Source organism: Anomaloglossus baeobatrachus, chromosome 6 (genome assembly GCF_048569485.1).
Source record: "Anomaloglossus baeobatrachus isolate aAnoBae1 chromosome 6, aAnoBae1.hap1, whole genome shotgun sequence".
NCBI classification, from domain to species: Eukaryota; Metazoa; Chordata; class Amphibia; order Anura; family Aromobatidae; genus Anomaloglossus; species Anomaloglossus baeobatrachus.
The window spans coordinates 413,030,491-413,042,888 of NC_134358.1; the positions used below are offsets into that span (position 1 = coordinate 413,030,491).

The 12,398-nt window shown below is 42.2% G+C and overlaps 1 protein-coding gene across 3 annotated transcripts in view; it reads left to right on the plus strand.

Annotated features, from left to right (window-relative positions):
* The window catches only part of HECW1 (HECT, C2 and WW domain containing E3 ubiquitin protein ligase 1), a 498,317-nt gene that overhangs the window by 136,406 nt on the left and 349,513 nt on the right, over positions 1-12,398 (plus strand). The window contains exon 2 of one of the 3 annotated variants that reach the window (XM_075315148.1): positions 9,905-9,962. The exons of the other annotated variants lie outside the window; for them this stretch is intronic. Coding sequence (XP_075171263.1) covers positions 9,936-9,962 — 27 coding nt within the window. The 5' untranslated portion in view covers positions 9,905-9,935. The remainder of the gene's footprint in view (positions 1-9,904; positions 9,963-12,398) is intronic. 3 annotated transcript variants of the gene reach the window in all.

Genomic DNA, 12,398 nt, shown 5'->3' on the forward strand with positions numbered 1-12,398 from the left:
GTTTTCATGGTATGGGTGTCCATGGCTGAGCATCTGTATGGAAGCCTTACATCACCAAGTACAATGCCAAGTGTCAGATGAAATGGTGTAAAACATGCCGTCACTAGACTCACTGGAGCAGTAGAAACGTGTTCTATGGAATGCTGAATCACGCTGCTCTATCTGAAGGATGAGTCAGGGTTTGGCACCTGCCAGGAGAACATTACCTCCCTGCTGCATCATTACAGCAAAAACATTTGGGGAGGATGGGTAATGCTATGGTTTAATTTTTGTTACATTGTACTAGACCCATTAGGTCCATTGGCATCAAGGTGCAGTCTGTGTAGTGTCTATGATTAACACTCCAATAGATAGGAGGAACTTTGTACTTTACTTATTAATTTATCCATACGTGAAAGTCTCTGATGAACACTGATGCTAAAAACTGACATACTGTCCAAATACTGATGAAAAATTGATCCAGCACACTGATGAAACTTGGATGCAAAACACTGATGACACTTGTACCATTTTTTTGCATACTCTAAAGATTCACAAACTTCTGAATGAGGCCTTAATGCCTATGCATTTATAATGGAATGTCATAACAGGTTGTGTAGGTGTCATGAGTGTATCCTGCCCGGGGATGATCTAGGGCGACTCTGGAATTAGAAGATCACAACGCCTTAAGGCCACGTCTCACTAAGCAACATCGCTAGCAACATCGCTGCTGAGGCATGACTTTTGTGAAGTAACAGCGATGTTGCTAGTGATGTTGCTGTGTGTGACATCCAGCAACAACCTGGCCCCTGCTGTGAGGTCGTTGGTTGTTGCTGAATGTCCTGGACCATTTTTTAGTTGTTGCTCTCCCGCTGTGAAGCACACATCGCTGTGTGTGACAGCGACAGAGCAACAACTAAATGTGCAGTGAGCAGGGAGCCGGCTTCTGCGGACGCTTGTAACCAATGTAAAATCGGGTAACCAAGAAGCCCTTTCCTTGGTTACCCGATATTTACCTTCGTTACCAGCATCCGCCGCTCTCACGCTGTCAGTGCCGGCTCCCTGCTCCCTGCACACATAGCCAGACTACACATCGGGTAATTAACCCGATGTCTACTCTGGCTAGGAGTGCAGGGAGCCAGCGCTAAGCGTTGTGCGCTGGTAACCAAGGTAAATATCAGGTTGGTTACCCGATATTTACCTTAGTTACCAAGCGCAGCATCGCTTCCACGCGTCGCTGCTGGCTGGGGGCTGGTCACTGGTTGCTGGTGAGATCTGCCTGTTTGACAGCTCACCAGCGACCCGTGTAGTGACGCTCCAGTGATCCCTGACAAGTCAGTTTGCTAGTGGGATCACTGGAGCGTCGCTTAGTGTGACGGTACCTTTAGTGTTCACAGATCCATTCCTGGTATTTGAATAACATCTATTTGCTTGTAGTGCTGTAAGGATTAAACACTGTTTTCTGTCTGGCTGCTGTCTGTAGCTTTAATCCCAGATGCAGCTCTTTTGATATCACTCCCCTTCACTATATAAAGTCACGTGTTCTATCATCTGCTGCTGATGATAGAATCTGAATCTTCATTATTTTTATGCTGTCCACTTCTGAAGGAGCCTGGCTCTGGAAGATGCTTTACTTTCATGTCATTTGCAGCTGTAGTTTTATCTGCTTAGAGTGTTTTTCCATTTTGTGTCTATTTTCCCTGTCTTTTATTCTAAACTTGTGTTTCTTTATTGCAGATTTGAGACTAATGCTCTTGTCTACCTACTCACTAGCCAGGGTGAGTTTAGGGCAAGCAAGGGCTTATGTACATGATAGAGATGTCAGGGAGTGTCCCTGCTCGCCTCTCCCTAGCACCAGGGCGCTGCTTTGTATTGTGGCCCTTGTGTACCCCGTGGGTTTTCCTGGTGCCTGGCAAAATCCTCTTTGTCATTGTGTGACAGTAGGTTAATGTGTAGGTGTCCCAATACTCTTGCCCATATAGTTAACATTACTCTACATTAAATGCTTCCAGGGAAGTATATCTCCTTATTTACTTTTTTTTTACAAGTTTTTTTTCTGGACTACTCATACAGAATTTGTCATTCTTGATATTGGAGGCACCATAGACCATCTTGGCAGGTTCAACATTTACCAATAATATTTAGTGTCAAGTCATATGTTGTTCAGTGACTGGAATTATCAGCCCAAAAGTCTTTCATCCAAAATAACTTAAAGGAAGCCTTTCACAACGTTTTTGCTATGTAATCTGAGAGCAGCATAATATAGGCACATACACTGGAGATCAAAATTAGCGAACACCACAAAATTTCCTAATTGTTATGGTCATTGTGGGTTCCTATGTGATTATATCCTAACATGAGTAAACTCGCAGTATTTTAAGCTTATTTCATAAATTGATTTTTTTTCAAAAACACATAATAAAAATGTAAATGAGATAAATGAAAAAGAACACTGATCAAAATTAGAGAACACTTTCAGATAACTGCATGTTATTGGTGTTAATCTGTCACCTGGTGGTAATTTTCCTTAATTATCTGACAAACCCTATTTAACTGGCAGCCTAACTTTCCAGTTTGCACTGACTTTGCAAAAATGGTGTGTCGTTCCAAAGTGATTGAAACCCTCCAGCAGCAGGTTGTCCAGATCAAGGCCAAAGACATGACCCTATCAGCCATAGCCAGAGAAGTTGGTCGTCTGAAGTCTGTGATTTTGAGAGTATTGCACCTTTACATCACAAACTTTTTCTAGACCCCCAAGAAGGCTGGTTGCCATCGACAGAAAAATGGAAAAGAGGACAGGATAATGCGGAGAATCTCCATGGGTAATTGTTTCAACACTGCAGCTGGAATTCCTCGCCAGTTCAGCACTGAACAGGGTAAAGATCTGTCTTGTCATATGTTTAAGAGCATTTGGACTGAAAGCCCACTCTGCAATGACCAAACCTCTCAGCAGAAAAAATCAAAAGGCTAGACTTACCTTTGGTTCACAGTTCAACATTGTTCTAGTGTCATGGTGTACCCCTTACAAAAAACCTTCAAATGTTGATCAATGTAGATTGCATTATTTCTGAAGAAAGCAAGTGATCATACATTGTTCTCTTATTCTGATCTCCAGTGTAGACCCTGATTACAGTAATGTGTCAATTACTGGGGTGTTTTATTACTATGAATGTTTATCAGGAGGAGATTATCACTACAGGATAACTGACTTCATGCATTCTAGTCCAATCTCATCACTTCAGCTTTCTGTCACTATACAATGTACACAGAAAGCTGTGGTGTGTAAAGAGTTATACACAGCTCAACTGATATGTTGGTGGGTGTGTAGTGTACCCACTGTGTCACAGCATCAGCTCACCCTGGAGGAGCGTAAGTAAGCGACTTCCTCGTCTTTACTAGAGCCTCTGATAGTGAGGATAGGCTTGTGCTGGAAGGTGACTACCAGGTGCCCCAGGAGTCGAGGATGCAGAAACGGACTCAGGTGCAGGCAGGATGGCTAGTGCAGACTGGACAGCTGTTATGGCAGGTATAGCATGTATGGCAGGTACTGCAGGCACAGGTAACAGATACAGGGAACAGAAACAAGACTTGACAACTAGCACGCGTGTCAGTAGCAGTAAGACCACGCTGCTTAGGCACCTACAATAGAGGAGGATGCCTTAAGTACCCTAACTTCCGGGTTAGTGCACATTGCCCCTTTATGAGCAGGAATATGCATGCTCACCCTAAGCATGCTCCCAGGAAATATATGTGGAGTGCGTAGGCCCCAAGAACCGGAGGCAGGAACAAGAGCAGACACCATCACTGAGCGGCCAGGAGGATGAGTCCATCGGCGTCCCTGCTGAGAGGAGGAAGCAGGACAGTGCGGGGGCACCGGCGCGGGCGTTACATCAACTACTGAGCGTAGTTAGATCTGCAGCAGAGAAAACTGAATTTATCATAAATGCTGCACCCAGTACACTAAGTGATACATTGCTGGAATCATCGTCTTGGTTCCTACATCATGCTGACAGATCACATAGCAAAAACCTGTTGACATATTCCCTGTAAAGGAGATTCATAACATCCCATATAAACGTCATTTACATTTTTTACACTTTAGTTTAGTTTTGCTGTTTTTTTTTAAAATATATAGATATTCCCTTAGGTTTATTGCTTTATTACATAACGACACAGTACCGTAAATCCCTGTCCTGCAAGGGATTTAAGCATATGTGGTGTCCTGAAGGATTTGTTATGAAAAAGCTTATATCCCCATGGTATCATACTGTCACTTGGTCTGACCTAAAATAGAAAAAACGCTTTATCTACTCCGCTTTTGTCTCTCATAGGCAATGGGTTGCTGGTACTTTACGTTCAGATATGTCCCATGGTGTACACTGGAATATTCTCTTTCATGGCACAGATAAAAAAAACATCACGGTTGTCTTTATACTTTAAAGGTTACATAACAACGATTGGTGCTGAAATCCTGGAATAGGAACTAGAGAAAATATAAAAGTGTTCTTGACTTTTTGAAGAGTTATGTAAAATTGTATTCATTTTGAGATAGTTAGACTTTAATGCTAGATTTAATATTAATGTTAAAAATCCTGCTTATATATGGTATGTATAAATAATGTACTGTATACTTGTGTAAGAAAGTGAACATCCATAGGAAAAATAGGCTTGAGTAAAAGGGTAGATTGCTTGTTTCTATGACAACTATATGCCACTAGAGAATATATTTAATTTATGAAAATAAAAGCACCTCATCAGCTGTAGATAGAACTGACAGAAGAGCACTTGAACCCTATAATTTAGGCACTGAGAGCTTCTTCTATTATTTCTCATTTTCTGTAAAACAGATATTTCATTTTATGTGTTATTTACCATCAAATTGTGATATGAGAACAAGATATAAAGCGCTTCGATTTAATGAAACCAAAGGGTTAAAAACACATTATGTGTATTATCTTTTCACCTATTTTATTAGATACGATTTATTGTGTGTTTATCTGTGGTTCCATTTAGAAATGGTGTGCTGCTATAAGGAGGCTGTCAATAAGCAGTTGGCAGTTCCCTTTAAGGGTCTATGTGGGGATTGCTGTGGATTTTATGTGCAGAATTGCACCGTGGCAGGAAACAATACCAGGCAAGTGCAAATGATTTTACAGCTCTCATCCATAGGCAGCTGAGTTTTCATGCTAGGAATTTGACATGTGACACGACTAAAGGCCACTTTACACGCAACGACATTGCTAACAAGATGTCGTTGGGGGTCACGGAATTCGTGATGCACATCCGGCCTCGTTAGCGACGTCATTGTGTGTGAAACGCACGAACGACCGTTAACGATCAAAATTACTTACCTTATCGTTGATCGTTGATGCATCGTTCTATTCCCAATTATTGTTGCTGTTGCAGGATGCAGGTTGTTCGTCGTTCCTGCGGCAGCACACATCGCTATATGTGACACCGCAGGAACGAGGAACATCAACGTCTCTGCGCTGCAATGAGGAAGGAAGGAGGTGGGCGGGATGTTACGCCCGCTCATCTCCGCCCCTCTGCTTCTATTGGGCGGCCGCTTAGTGACGTTGCTGTGACGCCGCACAAACCGCCCCCTTAGAAAGGAGGCGGTTCACCGGCCACAGCGACGTCGCCAGGCAGGTAAGTCCGTGTGACTGTCCCTAGTGATGTTGTGCGCCACGGGCAGCGATTTGCCCGTGACGCACAACCGACGGGGGCAGGTGATTTCACCAGCGACATCGCTAGCGATGTCGTTGTGTGTACAGTGGCCTTTAGACTTGCAACATGTGAACTTCTGTTGTGAATTCTCATCGTGGATTTTTCATCTTCTGATTTTGCAGGGGAAGAGCTCCATAGTGATTCTGAAACAAAATCTGTCACATGGTGTTTGGTTCTAAACTTGCCAAGTGTCATGATGGCATCTGACGCTGTTCACACTGCAGAATCTTACACTCCACACTATGCTTTCTCTGATGTTTCTGAGTTGCACAGACAGGCTCAGGCATCGACCAGCTGTGTGCTCATTAGTGATCGGACTTGCAGGAGTTAATTTCTGCTAATCTGCTAGTTACCTTTTGGATCACATGTTGTGGGAGATCTATCACAGTTTCTCCCTCCTTTATTAAAATGGTGGAGCCTGTCTTTCCATGCCGACTATAGCTGTTGGTAAACCGGTCTGTGTGCTGTTGTGTTCCAGTTGCTAGTGATTTATTGCATGTTGCTTGATGTGCTGTGAAAATCTTTTTGTCATCTGGTTATTTCCTCCTTACTTTTTATTATCTCCTTATCATGTATTGTCTTAGATTTTCGTGTGTGCTTACTGTATGATAGAGGTTTGGTTTCCCCATTTGTCTAAATCTGTGGGTTCAACCAGTCCTGTCCTGGTCCTCCTCTAGTGTAGGGGAGTAGGGGTGTAAGATCAGGGCATGCCAGGCGCAGGGCAAGGAAGGCGCCCCAAACATTTTCACCACTAGAGGTATCTCTAGGATTAGGACAGCTAGGGCCCCATTCCCCTTTTATCGCCTTAAGGCCGCTTTACACGCTGCAACATCGCTCAAGCGATCTCGTTGGGGTCATGGAATTTGTGATGCACATCCGGTCGCTTTAGCGATGTCTTTGCGTCTGACACCTATGAGCGATTTTGAATTGTCGCAAAAACGGTCAAAATCGCTCATCAGTGACATGCCCCCCTATTCTCGAATATTGCTGCTGCTCGGTGTACGAAGTAGTTTGTCGCTCCTGCGGCAGCATACATCGCTATGTGTGACGCCGCAGGAACGAGGAACCTCACCTTACCTGCGGCCACCCGCAATGCGGAAGGAAGGAGGTGGGCGGGATGTTACGTCCCGCTCATCTCCGCCCCTCCGCTTCTATTGGGCGGCAGTTCAGTGACGCTGCTGTGACGTCGCTGTGACGCTGAATGAACCACCCCCTTAGAAAGGAGGCGGTTCACCGGTCACAGCGACGTCGCAGAGCAGGTATGTGCGTGTGACGCTGCCGTAGCGATAATGTTCGCTACAGCAGCGATCACACAATATTGCATGTACGATGGGGGTGGGTGCTTTAGCGCTCGACATCGCTAACAATTGCTAGCGATGTCGTATTGTGTAAAGCGGCCTTTAGACCCAAAATCTCAATGCAACATGGGACTTATTATCTGGCAAAGATTTTGCAGGTAGTATGTTGAATTATCGACTTTCTACAGGCTTTAATGGGTCAAGCATATGCTAAAAGTATGATACTATTCAAGGGGATAATGCAAAAATATATAAACTATGTAGTATACCCTTTATTTTATGATGGGAGTCATTGGGGGAGGTATGGAAATGTATAAGATACAGTTGTATAGATAATGGCTATACATTCAATGCATGTGTCAGCAGCATTTTTTAATTTAGCAGTCCAGTTATTTTTTCATTATTCATTTTATTACTAGTCCTCCAATTTATAATTTAGCTGGTATTACCTTATTTATTTGTTTAGAGATTTGGCTTAGAAATACTGAGTTAAAAAAAACTCACCAAATACTCAAAGTGTGCACGTGGCCTAATAAGTGGCAGTGAAGTTCAAGCTGTCTTCCTCTCTGAAGAGGCAATTTGCATATTATTTTTAGCCGGTATACATCTTGTCAGTTAGGTCATGTGATCTCACGGTGACTCCTTAGGTGGGCTTTACACGCTGTGACATCGCTAGCATCGGCTAGCGATGACCAGCGCGATAGCACACGCCTCCATTGTACATGCGATATATGGTGTTTGCTGCCATAGCGAACATTATCGCTACGGCAGCTTCACACGCACATACCTGCTCGACGATGTCGCTGTGACTGCCGAACAATGCCTCCTTCAAGGGGGAGGAGCGTTCGGCGTTACAGCGATGTCACCGCGACGTCACCAAACGGCCGGCCAATAGCAACAGAGGGGCGGAGATGAGCAGGACATAACATCCCGCCCACCTCCTTCCTTCCGCATAGCTGGTGGATGCAGGTAAGGAAATGTTTGTCATTCCTGCGGCTTCACACACAGCGATGTGTGGTGCTGCAGGAACGACAAACAACATCGTATCTGAGCAGGAGCGACATTATGAAAATGAACGACGTGACACAAATCAGCGATTTTTGTCACTTTTGCGCTTGTTCATCGTCGCACCTAGGCTTTACACATTGCGATGTAGCTACCGGCGCCGGATGTACATCACTAACGACGTGACCCCGACGATATATCAGTAACGATGTCGCAACGTGTAAAGCCCCCCTTAGAGATTGCATGTCTCAGTCACCAGAACAACATCACCGGAATTTCACTGAAGTGCTCCAGAGGCAGCAGTGAGCTTAATCTCTTATCGCAAATAATGATTATGACTGCTCAGCTCCTGTCAGACAATTATAATGTAGGGGATCACAGTTCAGCCTCCCTGTCTGTATGCTTTATACAGTTAGGGGTGCATGACTATAGTTTTTCTATATGGTTTCTTTAATGTATATAAGCTGAATGCCAACAAAAGACCTAAGATTCTGTTCTGAATAGACTCTTACTGACAGTAGGTGCTCTAAGGGATTTACCGGTTTATAGTTCATTTTACCTTGTACATTTTCTGCTTGCGTTATCAGGCTGAAACAACATGGGGACCGTAATCAATAATCGTGAAGCAAAATGGGATTCAGTTACTATTGTTTATTACATTTAATAACTTCGAATCTCATATTTTCTTTCTAGCTATTGCATTTATGGCCTAGTACTCTAATATTTTAGCACATTTGATGTTTTTATCTTTTGGATTGCATGTTAGTAATAACTGCATGACATGTAATGGTATGTGTACAGCAGACAGAAGTGATACATGGGCTAAATATCCACAAGATTAAATCTACTGTGATCTGTCATTCTGTTGACTGTAATGTAAAAACAAACAATAGAAAGGGAAAACCTGTCAAGAAAGATTTTATTATGCTATGCAGTGGAGCTGTTTCTCTCGTATATTCTCCTGCATCCCCTGATCCCTCTGCCCAGCCTGCTTTATGATATGGCAATATTTTGCCTGATCTCTACCACTGGTGCAAGCTTGATGAATACTAATGAATCCAGTATTTCTGCTAAATATTTTAAAGAGTAAAAGTATGAATATTATACGTGTGTTACCGTTTCATAATGATAATATCTTATTTTACCTTTTATAGTTTCTTACTTTACAAGAGGAATCTAGATTTTTTTTCAAGAGACAGTGCCATTTTTGTCTATGGGCATAGTATGCGGTTCAAATTTGGAGAGATAAAGATTAATAGACCGTGCTGCCATAGAAAAGAGGATCCATATAGAAGGAAGGATTTTATTTGTCTACGCGTTTCAAAGCCTTATGGCTTATGCCTCAGGAGAAATCATATACCATTGTCCTGAGGAAGAAGCCAAAAGGCTTTGAAACGTATAGACAAATAAAATCATTCCTTCTACATGGATCCTCTTTTCTACGGTAGCACGGTCTATTAACCCTTTTCTCTCCACATTTGAACTGCATCTCCATGTGGGTTCTGCTGCAGCCATATTTACGCCATTACAGTCGTTGTGACTCTCACAACCACACCAGGTGAGTCTACCCTTACAGCACCTTTGCTGACAGTGTGTTAGGATAAGACCCTATTTGCGCTTACTGTCTCTTCCAGTACTTAACCTATGGGCATAGGATGATGATGAACATTTGAGCTGCAGTTACCAGCACAGCCCATGACTACAAGTGGTCCTGTTTCTTGGAAATGTGTGAAAATAAATCATACATATGTAATGTATATAATGACTGTTGATGTGTATTTGGATTAATTTCCTTCAAATCGGTTTCAATACATGGCTATTTTATGCTAAAGTACTATGTAATATGTAATTTATTGGGACTGTTGCTGAGTTAATCTCATTGAACTTTTCTCTAGGAATTGATGTGCTTGCAGTTTTCGGGTCATTATGCTGCTGCACCTGTGTAGTGTTAAGGTCAGTGTGTTTTTCTGATTATAAATCCCATCCATGCCATTCCATTATAAATCCACTAATCATTCATAATGGAATGCGTCATAGCCCACAACTGGCCTTATGTACCCTTATGTACTGATCAATCAACGATATCATCCCATTTCTAAACAAGGCATCCATTATTGATTGCATGAACCTTCAAGAACAAATGTAATCTACATTTGGCTAGATGGTAAAAGTGGGCTTACACCCTATTAACATGGCATACCTCTAAAACATTTATCCAGACTAATACTCCCAATATTCTGAAATATAAGTTAATGTTATTTTATATTGTAAACCTTTCAAAATTGTAAATTACCCTTACGGTCCTACGAAGGCACACATTCACATGTAGGTATAGACCTGGCTAGTCTGTATTAGGTAGGGTACACAATAGTAAAAAATTGTCCAGAAAACTCAGGCAATCTGTTTTTATACAGTAGCAGTTATCAAAAATTTACAAAACTTACATGAATAGCCATTGATTTCAATATACACCATGCAATTCTTCTTTTGCCCTGCGGAGGCACTACACAGAAACTGAACTAGCAACAACCAGGACAGTTAAAGCAGACTTATATAAGGTAAAAGGCAACAACTTCAGGGACATATTGAAACAGCAGAAAAAAAGTCTTTAAATTTGCCTTATATTACATCATATCCCATGGCCCAAGAACCACCAACACCAAAGTAAGTTGCACATAGAAAAACTTTAATTGGTTGGGTCAAGCATATAAATATTACATGGGATATAAAAATTGTGACAAGTAAGAAGGTTAAATGACACATAAGAGCGAATAAAGAACCCCATGTGGGGCTGCATGGATCAAATTAGGTGCACACAAAAGGGTGTACTCCCAGCAGGGCCAGTGTAAGTGCCTTTTACAAAACGCAGGTTCACCTAATCAAGAACTCTAGGCACATTACAGATAAATGAACAGGAATATATTCCCAGCAGAGCCAGTGTAAGTGCCTATACAAAAGATAAATTCACAGTCAGTGACAGAACAACACTTTAATAGATGACAATAGGCATGTTACTCACACACATCATCCGGTGAACAGGGATATGTTCCCAGCAAGGTCAGTGTAAATGCCATTGCAATAAACAGGTTCACAGTGAGTGATAGAGTAACATTTAAGTATATGAACATAGGCACATTGCCCAGGCATTTAGTCCAATGGACAGGGATATATTCCCAGCAGGGCCAGTGTACGTGCCTATATCATAAACAGGTTCACAGCAAATGACAGGGTAACACTTTAGTGCATGACAATAGGCACATTACACAAACACATGGTCCAGCGAACAGGGAAGTATTCCCAGCAAAACCAATGTAAGTGCCTTTCCAAGTTCACAGTAATGACAAGATAACACTTAGTACATAATCATAGGCACATTACCCAAACACATAGCCCGGTGGATATTCCACCAATTATAGCACTCACATGCAGTCACACAAGGGGAAAAAAAGTCCCAATACGTATTTCGTGATGACTTCCTCAGGGGACCACGAAATACGTATTGGGACTTTTTTTTTCCCCTTGTGTGACTGCATGTGAGTGCTATAATTGGTGGAATATCCACCGGGCTATGTGTTTGGGTAATGTGCCTATGATTATGTACTAAGTGTTATCTTGTCATTACTGTGAACTTGGAAAGGCACTTACATTGGTTTTGCTGGGAATACTTCCCTGTTCGCTGGACCATGTGTTTGTGTAATGTGCCTATTGTCATGCACTAAAGTGTTACCCTGTCATTTGCTGTGAACCTGTTTATGATATAGGCACGTACACTGGCCCTGCTGGGAATATATCCCTGTCCATTGGACTAAATGCCTGGGCAATGTGCCTATGTTCATATACTTAAATGTTACTCTATCACTCACTGTGAACCTGTTTATTGCAATGGCATTTACACTGACCTTGCTGGGAACATATCCCTGTTCACCGGATGATGTGTGTGAGTAACATGCCTATTGTCATCTATTAAAGTGTTGTTCTGTCACTGACTGTGAATTTATCTTTTGTATAGGCACTTACACTGGCTCTGCTGGGAATATATTCCTGTTCATTTATCTGTAATGTGCCTAGAGTTCTTGATTAGGTGAACCTGCGTTTTGTAAAAGGCACTTACACTGGCCCTGCTGGGAGTACACCCTTTTGTGTGCACCTAATTTGATCCATGCAGCCCCACATGGGGTTCTTTATTCGCTCTTATGTGTCATTTAACCTTCTTACTTGTCACAATTTTTATATCCCATGTAATATTTATATGCTTGACCCAACCAATTAAAGTTTTTCTATGTGCAACTTACTTTGGTGTTGGTGGTTCTTGGGCCATGGGATATGATGTAATATAAGGCAAATTTAAAGACTTTTTTTCTGCTGTTTCAACAGAAACTGAACTGTTGC